This window comes from Harpia harpyja, chromosome 1 (genome assembly GCF_026419915.1).
Source record: "Harpia harpyja isolate bHarHar1 chromosome 1, bHarHar1 primary haplotype, whole genome shotgun sequence".
NCBI classification, from domain to species: Eukaryota; Metazoa; Chordata; class Aves; order Accipitriformes; family Accipitridae; genus Harpia; species Harpia harpyja.
This window is the reverse complement of record NC_068940.1, coordinates 97290289-97305181: the sequence shown is the minus strand read 5'-3', so window position 1 is coordinate 97305181 and position 14893 is coordinate 97290289. Positions and strand designations below refer to the sequence as shown.

The 14893-nt window shown below is 38.4% G+C and overlaps 1 protein-coding gene across 6 annotated transcripts in view; it reads right to left on the bottom strand.

The window, feature by feature from the left end:
- The window catches only part of LARP4B (La ribonucleoprotein 4B), a 60448-nt gene that overhangs the window by 13615 nt on the left and 31940 nt on the right, over positions 1-14893 (bottom strand). For 5 of the 6 annotated variants that reach the window (XM_052806415.1, XM_052806423.1, XM_052806433.1 and 2 more), the window contains exons 3-12: positions 14363-14510; positions 14018-14179; positions 11718-11799; positions 10670-10806; positions 7283-7386; positions 5340-5450; positions 4795-4848; positions 4228-4437; positions 1018-1124; positions 250-504 (exon numbers count right to left, since the gene is read on the bottom strand). In XM_052806415.1, coding sequence (XP_052662375.1) covers positions 250-504; positions 1018-1124; positions 4228-4437; positions 4795-4848; positions 5340-5450; positions 7283-7386; positions 10670-10806; positions 11718-11799; positions 14018-14179; positions 14363-14510 — 1370 coding nt within the window. The remainder of the gene's footprint in view (positions 1-249; positions 505-1017; positions 1125-4227; positions 4438-4794; positions 4849-5339; positions 5451-7282; positions 7387-10669; positions 10807-11717; positions 11800-14017; positions 14180-14362; positions 14511-14893) is intronic. The other variant, XM_052806399.1, reaches the window with a different exon arrangement.

The window sequence follows — 14893 nt, the reverse complement described above, 5'->3', positions numbered from 1 at the left end:
GCTGTAAATTGTTCATCAGTTGCCATTAATGATTTTCATTTGGTAGGAAAGCATGCAAGTCCACTTGGCATTTGTTCTATATTTAGCACTTTCTCTGAAGTACTTTCCAAGATTTCAGCTTTGAGGAGACACAGTCTCAGTTTAAAATAGTAATGAGAACAGTACTAGTACCATACCACTTTACTAAAAGAAGTAGTTCAGAAGCAGCAATACCAGATTGTTCAGAGGACAACTACAGAATACACTCACCTTCCTCTACCTAATCCAGGAGATGAGTCAACGCTGGTCTGTTCCATCCGTCCAGTTCCTACTTCCCTCTTGGTATAGCTTGTAGTAGCATTCTGCATCCGTGTCCTGTTTTGTCCTGGCTGCCGCGTCTGTGGACTCCTGACGCCATTGATTAAACGATCAGCAGAAAAGTTGAATATTGTAGGACTGTCTAGAAGCCCAGGTCCCCTTTCTGCACTGGGTATTGTATGTCGTATATGAGACTTGCTAGGATTCCTACAAATTCAAAAGTCATTTCAACATACGTACTATGAGATATCTTCTGAGGCCTAAGTCTATACACAGAATTCAGAAGCAGCAAAACATTTAGTCCTTTATTGCATATTTCATTTATAAGAATGATAAATATTCACTTTTAACAGGTCATGTGATTCATCAAAATTAACCTTTTCACTGTCTATTTTCAACTATGCCTTTACTAAAAACTACTGGAAACTGAAAATACTGTATGAATAATCCTGCTGATCACATGCCATCCTTCAGAATATTTCATCTGAATACCCTAAATCATGGAACAGACAAGTCTCAGTTTTCAGACAGGCCATTTACATTTAGAAACAGTACATTCCCTAACAATAGCAGCACCATCTGCCCTTTGGCCTCACTTAACCTTGCACCAGGTTCAATTTCACAAGTATTTTCAAGTTAGCTGGTGTTACTAAAATAAGAAGATTAAAACCCCACATGCCAGATAATAAAACAGTATTGTTAAAAGATGGCTGAACTTGCCTGTTCCTGGGGGGATATTGTCTGAGTGTAGTCAATGGAGAAGCAGCAGGCTTGAAGGTTGGAGATGTGAACCCATTGATAAATCCAGTATTTGGAAATGGTGTTACCTAAAGGATATATTGCACGGTCATAATTATAAACAAACTGAGTACCACTTTTTCTTAACCCCATATTTTATGTCATTCTATACAGGGCAGTACGTATAAGACTGGTTCGAACAGCAATACAGCATTTGTTAAGAGGACTGAAAAACACAGAGCCAAAACTCTTGGCTGTAAGTTAAGTAACTCCTATTTCACACCATACCATGCGTGACTTCAGAGTACAGAGATACTTCTTCCTCAAAGACCCTCTAACCTAAACAATCTGTAATTGTTTTTCTTATATGTGAATCCCTCCCCAAAAAGAAAAAAATGTCTTTTTAGTTCCTTATTCTACTTATCTTCCACGTAATACCTAAATAAAGCCTAGAGAATAAGTGGATGTTAAGTAGACCTCTGATTCTTTTCACATCTTACCACCTTATTCTAGGTGTGAATTACTATCTTGTCACCTGAAGAAGCAACATTAGCAACAGATTTTTTGGGGTGGGTGCAGATCAATGTCTTGTATTAACATGATATCTCAAAATCTGAAGCACGTTCACAGTAATTTCTGCAACCTCACTACCACACTTTTTTCTTTTTTTTTTTAAATATATGAAGGAGTTTCATTTAGAAAATGTTATTATTACCAACACCAAATGCTTGCTCATCTTCTCCCCCCGAAAATAACTAAAATGCTGAACAGTAAGACTTCTATGTAGCACCCTTTCTACACTTAATTAAACAATGAGAAACAGCTCTGGGATTAAGACTGTTTCCTATACAGGTATCTTTAAGTTTGTCTAACCTTTCTTGCAAAAATTAAAGCAAAGCACTAATCAATGAAAAATGAAATTTAACACTGAAGCTGTCATGCCAAACTACTGTTAGCCTAACCTAGCACACATGACAGCAAATGCTACTGCAGACTCCAAAAATAGGCCATTAGGAGTTTAATAAAGCTATTTTAGGAACAAAGTTTCATCAAAATACTGTTTTGAAGTGCTTTCTGCTTTAATAGTTACAACTTGAATGCTGTAAAATTCAATCAAAGCTAGTAAGCAACTACTGAACCCAAATAATGAGAAGACATTGAACATACTAAAGGAAAACAAGTTTAACTCATTGCTTAAAAGGACACTATCAATATTTACCTCTTCTTTCTTTAGAAGGATTGGTGATGTTTTTGAAGGGAAAATATAATTTTCATTTTCCAATAATACCAGAAGCATCAATTTGCTTTCTCCACAGAAGTCATCTGGCTCATCAAAAGTATACCTATTGTTTTTACAAGCAGGACAAACTAGATCTTTCCTCAAATACTATTAAGTACTTGATGAAGAAGTAGGTATTTTTAGAATTTTGAGGACAGGTGTTGCCATATTCTAGTTTCAGAACTAACTATACCACTACTGGGTGTATTTAATCTCAAATTAGAGATGAGACAAAGCACTGTTAGTGTTTATACCAAAGCAAAATAGAAGAGAAACTTCTGCTATATTTGCACACATGTATCTCCATGCAAACTGCAACCCTGTCTCTTGCAAATTATTCCTGTGTCATTATTCCTGGTGGTCCCTGTTCTCCTCACAAGAAGTTTCTATTCAAAATATAGCTCTTCCTATAAAAAGTTCAAGAAACATCGTATTACATTAACGTATACAAGATGCAGCTAACCAATGACAATATGCTGCAAAACGGTGGGAGGCAAAGCTCTGCTAGTTAATTTTCTGTTTTTACTAGGAAAGGTATGAGATCTCTAATGCTGGCAAACTTGTAATACCTTCCCCCAAAGGAAGGGGGACTAGTAAGCTTTCTGGAATACAAGAAGTTCCAGGATGATGTAAGGCAGACACACACAATGCTGGGCTTGAACCTGTGGCCAATTAATCTACGTCTTCTACACCAGTGCCATCCAACTACTTCACTATCCCACAGCAAGACTGCAATAGTCAGTCTTAGTTTATCTAGAGGAAGAATCACACTCACTGCTGCTTAATAATGTGGCTTTCTCCTGGAATAACATCGTTCACTATGCTACCTTCTCTCCTCCGCATTCTTCATCCCCCTTAAAAAGCCTTCCCCTACAAGGGCTCTGGCTACCTTCCCTGCGTGTGAAGTGTTCAGCACACCAACTTTTTAATTAGCTTGGTGTTCAGTACACCGGAAGTTTGCTCAAGTTTGTTCAAGGACACTTTAATCCTCTGCCAAAAAACCTCCAAAAAGCTTCTAATTTTGAGCATTGCTACCCTAGTTTCTTTTAGCCGCAAGAGGCATTTAGAAGGGAGAAAGAGGTTCCACATAGGACAACCTTAGTCTCCCAGTCATTACAGAAAACTATATTCATATTAGTTTTTGTAGGATAACAAAGGCAGACTAAAAGGGACCAAGGTAATTCTGATGCGACTGTCACAATAGAGAAGATGAAAAGCAGCACTGCAGGATGCAGAAGATGTCCTATTAGAGTATATTAAAGACTTACTGCTACCACCCTAGCTCTAAGGCTTACCGATAGCCCCTTTAAGAAAACTTTTTAAAATTAAGCAATTTAAAAGTGAATTATTTTTATTAGCAAAAGTAATTTTATTTTTTATTGCCAAAAAAGATGTTACTTTTGCACAGGAAATATTTTGCTTTAAGAACATGCTGAATAGGGTAATTCAGCATGTTAACCTAGAACTTATTTTCCTGCTGGAAGATCAAGATACTAAGTTATCCTTATTTATCTGATTCCATTAAGTTTATTCAGTACATACCAGAATTGCTTTTTCTGGTATTCACATATATATTCTGAAGATCTAATTTCTAAAGAGGCTTTTAACCATTACTAAAAGAAGTCTTCACTGAAGATTTCTTTTGATAATGTTTAATTAATAACCTTTAGTAAAGAACTACCTCAAAAACTAAAAGGTTAAGAGAAACACACTGCAGTCTGAGACCAGATGCAATTTTCAAGTAATTAATCTTCTACACCATGGAAAGAATTCTGAAGAACTGTTTTTTAAGAAGAATCAGTACCTTCAACTCCCCTTTTCAGGATACATATGCTTCTTACACCTCAAGACTTCATAAGAAAATAATACCAACTTTGAAAAGAATCCAACTGTTTCATAATCAAGAGACTTACCAATGAAGGGTCAAGGTAGCTGTGTGTGGCTGACCAGGTCTGTGGGCCAATTAAGCTGTACAATGGAAACTGCTGATGGGGACTGTATACTGGAGGTAAGTAAAAGGATGTTGTGTAACGCTGCTGCGTGTAGAGGTTCATATCCAGAGGTCTATATCCATTCTTTGGCAAAAATGTGTTTATAGCTATTGCCTTTGCTTTTATTCTTGCCTGCAAAGGAGATTAGATTATTTATTACAGCAACCTTTCCAATTAAATCAGGATGGTTCAAAACTAGCAGCTCTCGAACTTTTACTGGACACTTGTCAGTCACTGCGTTCTCCTTCAAGGAAGGCAGGAACAGATGAATGCTTCCCTGCTGGCCTGATGCTAGGACAGATATAGCGCTGCCAGAAAGGAGGAAAAGGAGAAGTAAAATGGCTTGTGCTACATTTCGAAACCCATCTCCAGGTCAAATGGCTGCTGAGATTGGACCACTTAAAATTTATATTAGAAAACACAGTGAGGCTCACAAAAAACAGAACGTACACACACATGCCCCCAAAAAACCCATAAAGCTCTATTTACCTTAATTGGTTTTCCTTGGAAAGTTTTCACTTCTTCTCTAAGGTATCTGTAAGCCTTTAAAGAAAGTAATTATAAAATTTGTCAAATATAATTTAAACAAAGGAAACTTAAGTTTTGACAGGCTAAACCTAACAATAATTCTTGAAGTGTCTGCTAGACTATAGAAAACCCTCATATGTAATCTGCATTTGGCAACATTTAAGTTATCACTGCAGAAGTGCTTCAGTAGCATTAAAACAGGATTTTAACTCCTATGATTGAAGCATTTAAATGTGTCATCCAAAATATCAATGTTCCTAGTACAAAAAAATTAAAGTTTTGTCCAGGAAGCCAGGATAGGCAAACAAGATAAAATTCTTACAAGGTTATGTTTAATAGTATTGATAACTAGACATTAGGTAAGGGGAAGCATTATGGTTTTCAGAGGTTTGGGTATTTTGCTTTTTAAATTGCTACACATTTGTAATGCAGTTTATGACCCGTCAATCCACCCTCATCCCACCCTTATTTACTGTTATATTCTAAAATGCTTCAAAAAGTGTTACCTGCTGTGCATCGGCTTCTGATTCAAACGTGATGAACCAGTTGTCATTATAGGCAAACTCACAGTTGATAAACTTAGGCAAATTATCTCCTTTGAAAAGTGCTTCAACCTCCTAAGAAAAGTGGTTTTGATAAGGAGGGAGAGAAAAGAGTGGGAGAAAAAAATGGATGGACAGAAGAAAACATCAATTTAACATGCGGAATTCTGGAACTCTAGGTAAGAAAGATAAAAAACACTTTTGGGCTTACAAAACAAAACTGAACTTCGGAACACCTGCAGTAGTGTTAGCTCTCCCCAATCACTCCACTAGGTAGACAGAATGAATCCGAACAAGCATTGTCTAAGGCCATACTGCAAGTAGAAGTCGCCTGATGCCTTTAAATCAGGGAAGATAAGCTATTTAGGCCATAGACAGTCACTTAAATTTGGCATCAAGTACAGAAAAATGTCTATTTCTCCCCTCTCCCCAAAACAATGAAGCCACATGAAAACCTGTGCATGCTGCATGGGATAGGAGAACCCCACCCTTTCAGCAGACACCTAGAGATACACTTTAACTCAAAGTGTGTACAGATTAATATATTTGAAACAGGGTTTATATTACCTCAAAAACAGTCAGCTAATTTCTACAGAAAAAACACATGTTGGACTTTATATTTGTTTTAATCCATTTCCATATTTATTTTTTTTTGCCATAGAGTTGAGGCGAGCAGCAGCAAAAAGCAATCCAACTTGGGAGGCCTTACAGTATTTTGGAACTTTGCTGCTTAAATAAAGCCTGACCATACTACTCCAGAAAACATATGCTATTAAATCTGGCCAGTTAAGTCTAGATTTTCCAGTCTGGCAAATGTAAACACGTAACATATAAAACACTTCACTTCAGACCACCTTTTTTGAAAATTAAGACTCCTCAGAACTTTGTTGTTGTTAAGCATTTAAGAGCAACCACCCCGTGCTAATATATCCAACCTGACAAACTGATGACAGAAAAAACAAACAAACAAACCAAATCTATAATATTAAAAGCTAGGCAGTCTTTGAAAGGTTATATTTCATTTAGAAAGCTAAAAGCCACTGATATTTTTAAGTTATGTATATAGTATATCTAACTTCCTCCCTCCAATTCCTTTTAGCTTTTTGTTTCATGCTCCTGTTTATTAAGGCCACTTAGTTCTTTATTATGAGTTTTTAAACTGCAGTACTTTTTATTTTTGTATGAAGACCATCAAGAAGAGCAACTCTTTCAGAATCTTTATTCCTTCTTGTAAAATTAAATAAAGGGGAAATTAAAATATCTACCCATCATCAAGAATCTGTGCGTCCTCCTCCTCTTTGAAAATTCAAGATAGTTTTATCTATGGCCCAATCATTTTTTTTCTAGTCTTTCCATTAGTCATAGCCCCAGCTACATCAGAGTTGCATTGAGTGTATTTCACACAATCACGTTCTCCACTCTCACACTCATTCCATAAGCCAGCATAGATCCTTCACGACTTGTTGACACCTCTACCCTCACCATTATGGAAATGTTTGCAAAGCTTCAAGTACTTCACCCTAACAAGCTTCAAGGTGCAGCAGTGGCATTTTCCATTCTAAGACTTATCTTCCCTCATCTTCACTTGCTATTTATCCAAGGAGCTGAGCACTAAGTAATATGGATAAGCCAGAGTCCAAGAAAATTATGGTATCTCTACCAAACACAGCATTGTCAGTTTTTCAGCCCTCTGCAGAGCTACAGATTTTACCACAGTCTTCCTATAAGCAACATGCTTCTATCAAATATATCTATTATCCAAACACACACAATAAACTAAGGTTTAGAAATATTGTTAGAAACTAACAATGTAGTAGGAAATGCGATATGCTTATTGAAATCTGGAAGAAATCTAACTTCCAAATCCTAAGGGAAAAGCATTCTTTACTGAACAATTAAACACTTACTTCAATGGGGGTAGATTCAGGTACTTCACGTAATATCACAATACAGCGATTCTGATTTGGCCTAACTTTTTCTCCCTTCTCATCCACTTGGACTAAAGGCAACGCTAAGGGAGAAAAGACAAAAACGTGTATTAGATGTCAGCAATCATAATAGCTTTGCACACTGAAAGATGTGGTGGACACAGTTTTACAATGCAAAGCTTTTTGTGCTAAACTTCAAATATTTTTGAACATTAAGAAACAAGCAGAAGATGACTGAGGATACTTTCAGACATATGAAACTGAGTAGACATGTTCCTTGAAATCTCCACACTCTTCCTACTCTTCCAGCCTAGAAAATCCCAATTCATTAGCTTTTTCTTCTAAGGCACACATTGAGTCACGTTCTTTTTTGATTCTTACCTTAGTGGTAATGTCCAGCAGGCTTTTCTGAGAATTTAATCATAGAATACCAGGTTGGAAGGGACCTCAAGGATCATCTGGTCTTACCTGTCTTGGGAAAAGCACAGTCTAGACAAGATGGCCCAGCACCCTGTGCAGCTGAATCTTAAAAGTGTCCAATGTTGGGGAATCCACCACTTTGCTGAGGAGATTATTTCAATGGCTGATTGTTCTCATTGTGAAAAGTTTTTCTCTTGTGTCCAATTGGAATGTCCCCAGGAGTAACTTGTATCCATTACCCCTCGTCTTTTCCATGTGACTCCTTGTAAAAAGGGGGTCTCCATCTTCTTTGTAGCTACCCTTTAAATACTGGAACATGGTGATAAGGTCTCCCCTAAGCTGCCTTTTCTGAAGGCTGAACAAACCCAGTTCTCTCAGCCTTTCCTCATGCGGCAGGCTTCCCAGTCCTTTGATCGTCTTTGTGGCCCTTCTCTGGACCCTCTCCAGCCTGTCCACATCTTTTTTGTATAGTGAGGACCAAAACTGAACACAGTATTGCAGGTGTGGCCTGACAAATGCTGAGTAAAGTGGGATAATTACTTTATCTCTGCTGATGATGCCCTTGTTGATGCAACCCAGCATCCTGTTGGCTTGCTTTGCCGCAGGAGCACACTGTTCACTCATATTGAGCTTGCTGTCCACCAGGACCCCCAAGTCCCCTTCCACAGAGCTGCTCCCCAGCCAAGTAGATCCCAACCTGTGCTGCACTCCTGGGTTATATTTTCCCAGGTGTAAGACTTTACACTTGTCCTCACTGAACTTGATAAGGTTCTTGTTAGCCCACTCTTCCAGCCTATCCAGGTCTTCCTGCAGGGTGGCTCTCCCTTGCGTCCACTTCCCCACTCAGTTTGGTATCATCAGGGTACACTTGATCCCATCGTTCAGATCACTTATGAAGATATTAAACAGCACTGGGCCCAGTATTGATCCCTGATGGACCCCACTTGTGACAGGTTGCCAGTTTGAAAAGGAGCTATTTACCACCACCCTCTGGGTGCAGCCTGTCAGCCAGTTCCCCACTCACTGCACAGACCACTTGTCGAGACCGTAACGCATCAATTTCTCTAGGAGGAGGCTGCGGGAAACCATATCAAAAGCCTTGGAGAAATCCAGGTAGACAATGTCCACACCAATGCCCCACGCCAACTGGGCAGGTTACTTTGTTGTACAAGGCGATCAGGTTTTTCAAGCACAATTTGCCCTTGGTGAATCCATGCTGGCTTTTCCCAATCACATGCTTCATTTGACTTGTGATAGCCCCCAGGAGGATTAGTTCCATAACTTTCCCAGGGACTGAAGTAAGACTGATGGGCCCTTCTTGTAGATGAGGGTGACCTTAGCCTTCTTCCAGTCTTCTGGGACGTCCCCCAATCTCCATGACTTCTCAAAGATTACGGAGAGCAGCCTCACAAAATCAGCCAACTCTCTTAACACCCTTGGGTGGGTAACGTGAGGGCCCATTGATTTGCAGGGGTCAAGCTCCTGTAATAGTTCACATACCAACTCTTCCTTCACGGACGGTGGGTCTGTTTTTGCATCAACTTGGATTTTTGTTCCCAAGGCCTGGAGCCCAAGAGTGCTGGTACAGACAGAGGTGAAGGAAGTGTTGAGAACCTCTGCCTTTTCAGCATTGTTGGTGACTAATTCACCTCTGCTGTTTAACAGCAGCCAATATTTTCTTTCTATTTCTGCTTGTTGTTTACATACCTGAAGAACCCTTCATTGTAGTTTGATACCTTTGGCCAATTTCAATTCCAGCTGAGCTTTTGCTTTTCTAACTGCATCTCTGCACGCCTTGGCAATGCCCTTGTAGTTCTCAACAGGTATTCATCTGCTTCCCCATCCCTGGTACACTTCTCTTTTGGCTTGGAGCAGACTCACAAGCCCGCAGTTAAGCCAAGGGGGTCTCTTGCTTTGCCTACTTCCCTTACTTTTAAAGGGGATGAAATGTTTTTGCGCTTCCAGGAGAGCATTCTTGAAAAACTCCCAGCGCTTGCTAGCTCCTTTATCCTCCAAGGAAGCTTCCCATGGAATCCTTCCCAACTGAGCTCTGAGCAAGCTGAATTTTGGTCTAAAATCTAAAACCTTTGTCTTAGTACTAACCTTCAGCATGCTCGGCAGGATCCCAAACTCCACAATACTATGATCACTGCAGCCAAGGCTATCACAGAGATATTACAAGCCAAGGCTATCACAGAGATATTACAAAGCAGGTTTTCTTGGTTTGTGAGTAGCAAGTCCAGCAGTACCTCATTCCTGGTTGGCACATCTAACACGTGTATGAGGAAGCAGTCCTCCGTGCATTGCAGGAACTTGATGGATGACATGTGAGCTGCTCTACTGTTCTTCCAACAAATGTCTGGGTAGTTGAAGTCACCCATAAGAACCAGGTTCTGTTGACCTGAAGCTTGCTTAAGTGACCCAAATACTGCTTTGTTGGCCTTACTGTCTTGGTTGGGAGGTTGGTAGCAGATGCCTACTGTAAGATCCCCCTTGGAGACGAACCCTCTGATCTTGACCTAGAGGCATGTGATAGGGCTTCCACTATTGCCACAGCCGACTTCTATTTTTTCAAGGTTCTCCTTAACATAGAGTGTGATTCCTCCTCTTCTTCCCTGCCTGCCTTTATGAAACAGCCAATAACCATCCATCACAACCCTCCAGTCATGTGTGTTGTCCCACCATGTCCCACAATTTAAACCCACATTATTCTCATTTACGCAGATTACTCAATACCTCAAACATGATGTAGCTTTGATAAAACTGCAGTCCTTAATTGTGATGGTCTAAACTGGAAGCTGCATGCTCTATTTAATGCTTTACAGAAAAAGGATGGCATTTTATTGCAATACATAACAAGAAAAAGGACGAGAGATTGAAAATCCAGATTAAGAGTCCTACAGCAACAGCCAGAATGCTTTCTAGCATTGAGGGACTTTTACTTACATCTCAGCACTTCAACAATCAAATCCATATCAGTACTGAGTTTCTTGACATGATCAAGGTTTGCTACTGTCATTATTGGCACATACTGATCACTGTCCATCTGTGATATAAGGTACATGTCACTGGCAAGATTTTCTCTGTTGGGAGAGAAAAAAAAATTGGGAAATGTCACAGATGTAACTTTTGCCAATAAACTTGAGACAAAAATTCATCACACAGTACAAGCCAGATTCCTAAACTAAATTTTGTTTTCAGCATTTTCACCAATTCCTCAGTCCATTCACCTACTATATTTCACTTCCTAGAAAACATGAAAATGTCTTTTTTTCCCTTCATGCAACAGTACTGGCATCTTCCTGTTCAAGCAGCACATTACCCCCCACCCAAACATGTAATATTGTTAGGAGTTTACTACTTCAAATGACCACTGACTGTAACTGGTTATGCAGGAGTATACAGATTAGGAATTATTCTAGGTTATTAAGACATGTGGTTTAGGATGTTTTTATCTAGACACAAGCACTCAGAATAATTAAGTACAAGTAAGCTGCTTTGAAGATCTTGCATCAGTCTGTAGTGGAATGTGTATGATTCAGAGCCCTTTTTTTTTTTTTCTGTTTTAAATTGATCCTTAACTTAAAACAGAAAGGGATCTACAGATGCACATACAAAAATCCTACTTTGTATCAATGCAAATTTCAAAATTATTAGCTTAAACAAAGCTTACCAAATGGCTTAAGTTACTCAGTTTTAATTTGCAAAAAACCAGTTGCAGTCATAAAAATTCACCTGATCTGTAATTGCTTGTAACTACTCTCACTTCAAAACAATGTATTTGCTAGCTTATGTTTTAGGCCCAGAAGTTTCATGTAAGCTTTAAGAGGTACATCAATACAATACTCTGGAATTTTGTGTTACTTCCCCCAAACTCTCATCCTTTCCACTCAGTTTTAAGTGACAGCTGAGAAATATATTAACATACATCCCAAGTTAGGTACTGGATCTCGTTAGTTATCCTCCAGTTTGCTACATTTAGGTGTATACATACCTAGATAAACAGAATTCCAGTGTTTTTTTCAGTAATTCTCGTAAATCTTCCTGACCTTCTGGCTGCAACTGTTCGTTTCCACCTAATAATTAAAATACTGAAGTTTAAAATTTAATTCTGCTATATTACGTAACAGATACTTTAATCAAGCCATCATGTCTATTACTGGCTGTATAAGTAGTAACAAATTTTCCAATTCAATAAATGTTCATTGTGTATTAGTTCACCACCCACCAAAATTGCACAGGAGCGCTTTAAGACAGAAAAGAAAAACCATGACTAACTTCACTTGTTAACCTCTGTTCTCCAAATACATAAAAAATTGAAGCAGTTTTAGAAGAGCAGCTACAAAGGCATCTCAAAGTAAATACTGAACTGATTTAGCTTGTATATCTGTCTTCCAGTCTTCAGAAACTAACCAATTCCTAGCTGACTAAACCCTGACTAATGCAGCGGACTAATTAAGCAAGCGAGCAATGTAATGGAGACACTTCATACTTCTGGCCTCACTCTAAATGCCCAAGACACTTCAGAAAAGAGAGTTTCAAAAATGTAGTTATGAAATACCAGCAGATATCCAATCAACTAACAACAGATGTGTGATCAATTAACAATCTCTTGGTTAAGAAGGAGAAATTAATTTTTTTCTTATATCTGGAAGTTTCAAAATTACCACATGGAAAACACTGATTTCATGTTTATTTTAGTTTAGATCCAATACACTACAGTCAGTCGAGGGTAAACTAATTGTGTCAGTGGGAGAACTGCTTAAAGATCAGAAGTTTAGTGTGGCTTTCAGAGATTTATAAAACATTTAGTAAACATGTTACATAAATGTAAATTAGTTTTTTTAAAAAGTATTTCACACCAACTATTACCCTCTACACCCTTCCCTTCTTCAGTAACTTTCATCCTTTTCTTCAGCTCTCCTAAACCCTTCTTGTTCCTAAAGTAACTTTTAATTTTGTCCCACCATTTTGTCCTTCATGTGTTCTATTCTGATGCAGATAGTGCCAACACCTGAGAAATACGCATATCATGCACTAACCACTACTTCCCTTCCCCACCTCCTCTTTCCTCCTTGCTCAAAACCTAGCAAAGACCAAAATTCTATGCATTTTTTAAAATAATAATTAAAAAAATAAAAATCAGCTTTCAGAATTGGGACCACCTGAGTAACTATTCATCAAGGAGAACAGATCCAACCTGCTGTTCAGCTGCTTTACAACACTATCTGACTCTTGTTAAAAGTTAACTATTTTAGGCACATAAAGGACAGGCTGACAAGTTCTAACACTAAGCTGAGGAACACTGCTCCCTTCTAGAGTGCTAGGCACCATTAGTATCATTTTCTATTTGCCAGTTAGCTATTATTTAGTATTCCCCAATAGTACCCTTACGTAGAAGAGTCAAAGAGAACTTTCAGTTTTCAACACAAGCAAGGATGATGCCACAACCGTGTCTGATTTCAGTTGTCTTGATTTCCGACTATTATGGATGCTATACTGATCATTTTAAATACATGTTATAAAATCCGCTAAGCACAATGAACAAGGAGCAGACCTCATGAATCTCAAGAAACACCCAGCACATTTTCCTCTCTTTCCCATCCCTCATCTTAGTTCAAGTAGTAATCCTACATGCATCTTGCAGACCTTCTGTCCCTTTCAGTGAAATATAAGCATGGCTGAATCTCTATGCTAGTTTCCAGAAGTTTCTTAAAACATGCCTTCCGGTATAGACTACACCTACTAACAGTTGCACTGAAGACAACCATGAAAGTTCATTAAAAAAAAGTATGCAAAGAAGTTAGACTAAATTGTTGCTTTTTTTAGCATTTTAAGTACAAGACTTATCTTTTGACACATTAACATTACTACTTGAGACACAAATGGTATGTGAATTTCACCTCAGTACCTGAACCAACTAGAAACATGCAGCTTAGGTAGATATCTAAATGTAAACGGCTACACTAGGGACTTGCATTCAGAATAACATTTCAGAAAACAATACTCAGTTATATCCAGAACTTATGATCTATTCTGTGCAGTATCTCATAAGGCCTATACTCAAACAGGAGGAGACTGGCTTCCAAAGGTCTAAACCTGAGAGCAAGAGAGACAGGATTTTCTGGCGTCTGTTTACAGAACACATATATTGAACAACCGAAGTGGTGTCATCTTTCTTTTGGTTTGGGTTTGTTGTTTTGGTTTTGTTTTTTTTAATTGATGCTCACTCTTCAACTCAAAATATATTTTCTTTTTTAAACCAAATCCAAGCAAATATTAGCTTTCTCTTACCTGTCTGGGTGGTTTCATGTATAGACTCATACTCAGAATGATCGAGAGCCAAAGGGTTCATATCCGTCTGGTCTGACACTGAAACAGCTGGTGATGGCTCCTGCAGCTCTGTCAGCACTGCATTCTGATGCTTTTTGTCACCATCACCATTAGCATCCAGTCCTGCAGCAGAGATGACAAACACACTGAAAAAGCATTCCTTCTAATCACAGTAACATCATAGTTAACACTAAATCTGAAGTAAAGTTGCTTACTTAGTTGCATTTTTTTTTTTTAAACAGGAAATTAAAATTGAGAAAGTTCTGCACTTTTGCTGAAGCAACAGCTAGAAACTCTTATTCATACCTTCTTTACAAGAATCTGGAGGTTGGTCAGGTATTTCTTCCCACGTTTTGCTCACGCTACCATCAGTGGCACCACTTGCTTCCAAGTGTAACATATGATTTCCCCACACCTTTGCATTAGGATTTAACTCAGAAACCTTGGTTGACTCCTACAAAAAGAAATTTCTTTGATTATGCACTTTGTGGATGCACAGCACGCATCTGTGCATACAAACATACAGTCTCAAATAACAGTATCAGATGTACAACTCTTGATTGTATTGTCAAGGTTTTTTTCACATCTAAATATATTAACTGAGTTGCCATCCCATAACCATTTCAGTTACAAAAACAACTGAGTTGTGCAGCACAGAATTCATTTCCCTGATTAAGAATCACCAGAAAAGGCTAGACAAGCAGTGCAAACTACAACAAACATTTCATTCTTTACCTTTGACAGCCTAACTCAACCTGTACTTGCCCTAGACTTCAGGCAGCTCTCTAATAAAAATATTAACTCAATGTTGACTATATTGTTATTGTATCTGTTTCT